The following is a 6,992-nucleotide window of genomic DNA, read 5'->3' as shown; positions in this document are numbered from 1 at the left end:
TATACACTAAGTACTTAGAAACTGGGAGACTAACACTTACAAAGCACTTGCTTTATTACAACACAAGAGTACACAACACACCCTCTTTATGTGGCTATCCTAGCACTCACCCCCTCACTACTTCCTAGCACCACTCATCTACCATGCTCTTGGATGGATATCATAGCAAGGTATAGGATTACAAGGCCATTGGATTATTGACATGTGGCAAAATCATAGCCCTTTATCTAAATTCTACACTCTTCCATGAAAATATCGAGTTCTAGAAATATCTTTGATTTATTTTATTTAGATATTCTAGAGAACTCTATGGAAAATATCTTATCCTTAAATGAGCAATTGCGTTTCTGCCCTTACTTTCAAGTCCAATTGCGATTTTACCCCTATTTTTGTTGACTTTGCAGTTTTACCCCTAATGTTCCCAAACGAAGCTGCCGTTTACCCCTATTCCTAACACCGTCAGCAGCATCCCAAATAAAATAATTTGAAAAATAATCTAAACCCTGCAAAAAGACAAGTATACCCCTTATCCTTATCTCTTCTCCCAGCAGATCTGGCCACAACTCTCTCATTCTCTCCTCTCTCGCGGCGCGATTGAATTGGCAGTGGCTGCCAGGAAGTAGGCCCCCGGCGCGAGCAGGGAGGCGGCCAGGAAGCAGCCACCGGCAGCCAGGAAGGAGGACTCCCGGCCAGGAGGCGATGCGGTGGGCCAGGTATGAGGAGTCGCGCGGCCGGCAGCCAGGAGGGGGCTTGGCTCACCGGCCAGGGAGGGGCCGCGCGCCCGGTGGCTAGGAGGAGGCTCGGCTCGGCAGCCAGGAGGGGCGCGTCTCGCCAGCCAGGAGGGGGCGCGGATTCGCCGGCCAGGGAGGGGCCGCACGCCCAGCGGCCAGGGTCGCGGCTCCGGCGGCCAGGACGGGGTGCCGCAGGCCAAGGAGGGGCCGCGCGCCCGGCGCCAGGGCTGCGGCTCCGGCGGCCAGAAGGGGGCGCCGCATGCCAAGCAGGGGCCGCGCTTGTGGTCAGGGGAAGGGGCGCGTGAGAGCCGCGCTTGGATGGCCATGGAGTCTGAGTGCAGAGTCGTGGAGGTAGCAGTGCCTAGTACCGAATTTCTATCTGTGTATTTGCCAGTATGGATCGAATTAACCTCGGGATTTAGACAACACAATAGTGCTAATTTAGTTTCAATTGCTCTGATGCTGCTCAAATTTTGTCAATTTCTTGTTCATATTGATATTGAAATGTTGCTGCAATATAGTGGCAAATAAGGGTATATTCACAAAGTTTAGAAAAAGTAGGGGTATATTCACAAGGGCAAAATTGTCTTCTTTAACACTGTTAGGTGATGTTGACGGGGTAGGTGTAAAACGAGGCTTCATTTCGGAACAGTAGGGGTAAGAATGCAAAGTCAACAAAAGAGAGTAGAAGTAAGGGCAGAATTGGGGTAGGAATGCAAACCGCAATTGGGGTTGAAAGTAAGGGCAGAAACGCAATTGCCCCATCCTTGAATTATGGAGAAGAGTGTAGAAGTTTGACTTGCTTCCTTCAACAGGGATAGCTAAAGAGCGAAACTTCGAGGCTATTTTGCCATTTGCATGTTCGCATTGTTCTTTTTCATGTTCGCATCTCTACCAACGATTCACGGCCAATTTCCCGGCCTCTCATCACGCCACATCACTCGAAAAAAAACCGGCCGTCCGATCGGGCCAAGCAACGGCCACCATGCGCTGGCCGGCATCGCACAATCCGCGGGTAGGCCACCGCCGGCCGCGCGCCGCGAGGCCTCGCCCGCCACCGGCCCAAGTCGGGCGCCGCAACTCCGCCGCTACGCTCGAGCTCGCGCCTCCCGCCGGCCACCATGCACCGGCCGCCACTGCATAGCCCGCGAGCCGGCCGCCGCGTGCCCCGCCCCGCGCCAAGCTGCCCGCTGGGCCACCGTGGAGGACGAGAACAGAGGAGGACGACACACCGCGCACCGCCGGGTCGCACACTCGCCCTCACCCGCCCGCGCGGCCGCTGCACCGCCCGCTCCCACGCCGAGCGTAGCAGCCCGGCGACCGACGCAGGGTAGAGCAGGCGAGAGGAGCAGGCAGGCCGGCGAGCGGTGCAGGCAAGCCAACGGGCCGCCGCCAACAGCAGAGAGACGGAGAGATAGAGATTGAGAGGCAGAGAGGAATTCGAGAGAGAGAGATGAAGCAGAGAGAGTTCGAGACAGGTAGAGATAAGATATTTTTACATTTTTACAATATAGACCCCGGCTACGTACAAAATAATGTTTAAACAGAAAAATGTATAATAATATTTTACAATATAGTCTCTTGCTATTTATGATATAGTCTCCAAATAAGAAAACAATATAACAACACAATAGTGTATAGAAATGATATTTATAACTAATAATAGATTGCATAGGCCTCACCCGCCGCCGGCCCGAGCTGCCGGGTGCCGCAGCTCCACCGCTACGCTCGACCTCAAGCGCGCACGTGCGCCGGCGCTGCCCTCCCCGAAGACCATGGCGAGGAGGTGGAGGAGGCGACGGCGGTGGGGGTGGGGGGTGGGTGAGGCAGAGACGAGCAGGCGGCGACGGAGAAGCAGGCGAAGGCGGAGGAGCCGAGGGCAGGAAGGAGGAGGCTAGGGATGGGGAGGGACGAGGAGGGCGCCGGATAGCTTCATGGAGAGAGAGAGAGAGAGAGAGAGAGAGACTGAGAGAAGGTTTATATGAGGAGCAAAGACGACGCTGGAAAAGGAAGTAGGTAAAGGAAAAGAGGGAAAAAAAGATAAAAAGGAAAACAAGAGAAAAGGTGAGGACAAAAGATAAAGGGAGATATAGAGTACGGATGAGTGCAGAAAAACTAGATATAGTGCAAAGAATCTCAATGACCAAAATAGAATATTCTTTCTAGAGGATTAATTTACAGTACGACGAGTACAAGCAGCCTACCACGAGTACAAGCAGCCTAAGATCAGACAACTCATGACAACGGGTGCTACCTGCGAACAAAAAAAAGAATGGAGATATCAAATTGACCAATTCGTCTCACATACGTAGCAAGCTTAAAAACAAAAAGAGTGTATTAACCTAAGAACATTGTTCTTTCATGTATCTAATAAAATTTCATAGAATATAATTAAATGGTAAAAAAAGCATGCCTCGTGCAGTAAATGTTCACAGAAACGTTTTTGAATTAAAAAAATGTCACAAATAAAAGGATGTGAAAAATCTAGTTGTTTATTTTGATCATGAGGACTTGTACAATTCAGTCAGTTGGGATGATGTTGTTGCAAATCCAATGTCTGAATTACCAAAGGTCATTAGCCCATGCAAAGTGCACTATGCAGAGAAGAATCCTAAAAAAAAAGTTGCCTGTTTTCTACACAAATTTGGAGAAGCAAAGAGTGGATCAAGTTGTCGACAATGAGCTAGATGGTTGGAGTGAAGATGATGTGCTATGGGACAGCGATAATGAGATAGAAGAGGGAGATGCTGATCTATTTGAGGACCTCGTATCGTCTCCGGTGAATGTGGTTAAAGACAACAAGAAAGCCAAAGGAAGCCAACTGAAGACATTGGCTATATCTAGACTTGTACAAGGAAGTGATGAAGAGGACACTGATGCTGAAGATTTGGACCTTCCAGAATCAGATGGGGAAGGTGATGTGAGACTGAGGTTTACATCTTTCAGTGAGGAGGATATGCAAAACCCAACATTTTCTGTTGTCTTAGTGTTTCCAACTGTCCAAAAAGTTAGAGAAGCTATCACTGAGTATAGTGTCAGGAATAGGGTTGAAATTAAGCTTCCAAGGAATGACAAGACTAGGGTAAGGGCTCATTGTGCTGATGGATGCCCATGGAACCTATATGTTTCTTTGGATAGTAGGAGCAATTCCTTTGTGGTTAAGACTTATTATGGGGTACACAATTGCCAAAAGGAATGGGTTCTCAAGAGATGTACTGCAAAATGGTTGGCTGCAAAGTACATTGATTCCTATAGAGCAAATGATAAGATGAGCATTACTGGTTTTGGAAGGACAGTGCAAAAGGACTGGAACCTTACACCATCGAGAAGCAAACTTGCTAGATCTAGAAGATTGATCATGAAGGCTATTCATGGGGATGAGGTGCTGCAGTTTAATTCTTTGTGGGATTATGGAAATGAATTGAGGAGGAGTAATCCTGAGAGCTCTTTCTACCTTAACCTTGAGGGCAACCTATTTAGTAGTTGTTACATGTCACTAGATGCTTGCAAGAGGGGTTTTCTTGCTGGCTGCAGACCCTTAATTTGTCTTGATGGATGCCATATTAAAACCAAGTTTGGAGGTCAGCTTCTAACATCAGTTGGTATGGACCCTAATGATTGTATTTACCCTATTGCTTTTGATGTTGTTGAAGTGGAGTCATTTGTTACATGGAAATGGTTTTTGGAATCCTTAAAGGCAGACCTACAAATAGACAACACATTCCCATGGACAGTAATGACAGATAAGCAGAAGGTATTGTATTTATTTCTCATGATGTTTGGTTGTCCAACATTTGTCATGATGTATGGTTGTGTAACAGAAATGTCTTCTTTCAGGGTCTAATCCTAGCAGTGAAGCAAGTATTTCCTGAGTCAGAACACAGGTTTTGTGTCAGGCATTTATATGCTAACTTCAATAAGAAGTTCAAAGGGGAAATCTTGAAAAAACAATTGTGGGCATGTGCAAGGTCATCTTCAGTCCAACAGTGGACCAGAAACATGGAAAAGATGAAAGCTTTGAATGAGGATGCCTACAAATGGCTAGAGAAGATGCCTCCTAACACATGGGTAAGGGCTTACTTCTCTGAATTTCCTAAATATGATATATTGCTGAACAACAATTGTGAGGTATTCAATAGCTACATTCTAGAAGCTAGGGACTTGCCAATACTAAGCATGCTAGAAAGGATAAAGTGCCAACTCATGACAAGGCACTACAATAAGCAGCAAGAGATAGGAAAAGAAATACAAGGTGCTTTCTGTTCCAAAATTAGGAAAAAGGTTGCAAAAAATGCAGAATTTGCAAATATGTGCTTTGCTTCACCATCAGGACAGGGTGTGTTCCAAGTGCAGGTAAAAGATTATCAACACATAGTAGACATTAATGCTAGGACATGTGATTGTAGAAGGTGGCAGATATCAGGAGTGCCTTGTTGCCATGCTATCTCATGCTTGAGAAGTGAGAGGATCCCACCTGAAAGTGTCCTTGCTAATTGTTATTCTGTGGAATCTTTTAAAAATGCATATGGATTCAACATTTGGCCTTGCAAAGACAAAACTGAGTGGGAAAGGTAAATGGGCCTGAAGTACTACCACCAGTTTATGAGAAAAAAGTAGGAAGGCCACCAAAGTCTAGGAGGAAACAACCACATGAAGTTCAAGGAAAGAATGGGCCACGATTGACTAGGCATGGTGTGGTCATACATTGCAAATATTGTGGCGATGCTAACCATAATTCTGCTGGTTGCAAATTTAAGAGGATGGGCTTTAGTTCAGAGGAAGCAAAAGAATTAGTGGCCACTACACGTGCTACATTAGCACGCGAAGCTGAACAACAAGCTACAGAGGCAACAAGAAACCAGCAAGCCCAAATGAGTCAAGAAGGTCAGCACTACCCTACTGAGTCACATGCTATCAATCAGGAGTTGAGGCAAGAAGGTCAGGCTGAGTCCATGACACAAGCTAGCACAACCCTATTGAGTCAGATGCTACAGGAGGTAATATACAGAAATTCAATGCATATTAACAATGTTTCTGTTACAGTATGTGTTAACCACTTATTTGTTGTAGGGGTCTCAGTCTACATCATTATCTCAGCCTCAGGGGCCATTGCCAGATAGTGCCTTCATTAGCTCCAATCAACCTGTAGCAAGACTTGGACCACTGACTGCATGCACGAAGGCAGGAAAGGTAGCTGCAAGTAGGAAGAGAAAGGCTGCAGGAACAACCTCCAAGGATGGAGATCAAGGACCTGCAAAGAACTCCAATCCAAGAAAGCGAGCGACAGCAAAGAAGTCCTAAATGAAAGGGAGCAATAGCTAACAACCTGGAGGAGTAGTAGCAGCATGTTTTGCCATCTCTTTCAGTCTAGAATATTGCTGGAATTTTTTTTTGTCAGTGTGGTGAAACTTGTGATTTTGTTTGCTGGATCATGCAACGATATGGTTAAACTTGGGTGGTTAAACCTGTTCTTTTTTTGCTGGATGATGCAACGATATGGTTATACTTTGATGTTTAAATCTGCGATTTTTTTTTGGCTGAATGATATGTCCATGACACATCTTTGAATGTTTTCCTAAGATCTGAACCTATCGTGGACATGGTCTGAACCTGAATGGGCATAGCGCTAAACCTGAATGTGGTCTGAACATGGATGTGACCTGAACCTGCATGGCGATTCTTTTTTAGATGTTGCCGAGAGTGATATGTAGTAAGTACAAGGGGTGATTTGCAATTATAAAAACACACACCACTCAGTTACCCGTGCTTATGGAGTTAAGTGACACCAAAATAGAGATTATGGACCTAATTAGTCGTTTTGAGAGTTTGTGGATCGGGGTGACACACCCCAACAAGTATAAGGACCGGGTATGCACATTGCTCTTTCTAAATCTAAAACTTTTTAATATAGCAAAGTTTCAAAATCAAAGTACTTTCATAATACATGTTCAAAAAGATTTATATGATTATATAAAAGAACACAGTACCATAGGACCCAAAGAGGAACCGGTGCTGCTGTACGCCTGTACCATGTCAAATATACACACTATACAGATTATTCTCGGTTAAAAGACAGCTCCAAAGAGAAAGCAGTGCTACTGCACCATACCAAATATACAAACCCAACCAATTGCGCGTATCTCAGTTTGTACATTGAAATAATACTTCAAGCTCCCATTTTGAAATAATTTGGTCACTCAGAGTTGAATATTACAAATTGATGCATGCAACTCAGCTGCACTCTATTCAAATGACCACTTC

General features: G+C 45.6%; 1 protein-coding gene across 3 annotated transcripts; it reads left to right on the top strand.

Moving 5' to 3' along the window:
• The first annotated feature begins 3,205 nt into the window (after window positions 1-3,205).
• Window positions 3,206-5,980, top strand: LOC120685700. 3 transcript variants are annotated; one of them, XR_005679701.1, is made up of 4 exons: window positions 3,206-4,485; window positions 4,569-4,799; window positions 5,284-5,728; window positions 5,802-5,980. XR_005679701.1 is itself a non-coding variant. In XM_039967767.1 (3 exons), the coding sequence occupies exons 1-3, from the start codon at window positions 3,235-3,237 to the stop codon at window positions 5,192-5,194; spliced, it is 1,539 nt and encodes a 512-aa protein (XP_039823701.1). In that variant the 5' UTR covers window positions 3,206-3,234; the 3' UTR covers window positions 5,195-5,276. The 3 variants fall into 3 exon arrangements, 1 of the variants encoding a protein (XP_039823701.1); XR_005679700.1 differs by having other exon boundaries at window positions 4,569-5,728; XM_039967767.1 differs by lacking the exons at window positions 5,284-5,728; window positions 5,802-5,980 and adding an exon at window positions 5,138-5,276.
• The last annotated feature ends 1,012 nt before the right edge of the window (window positions 5,981-6,992 follow it).

Source organism: Panicum virgatum, chromosome 8N (assembly GCF_016808335.1).
Source record: "Panicum virgatum strain AP13 chromosome 8N, P.virgatum_v5, whole genome shotgun sequence".
Lineage (NCBI taxonomy): Eukaryota > Viridiplantae > Streptophyta > Magnoliopsida > Poales > Poaceae > Panicum > Panicum virgatum.
Note: the sequence above shows the minus strand (reverse complement) of the source record. Positions and strands in the feature narration are given on the sequence as shown.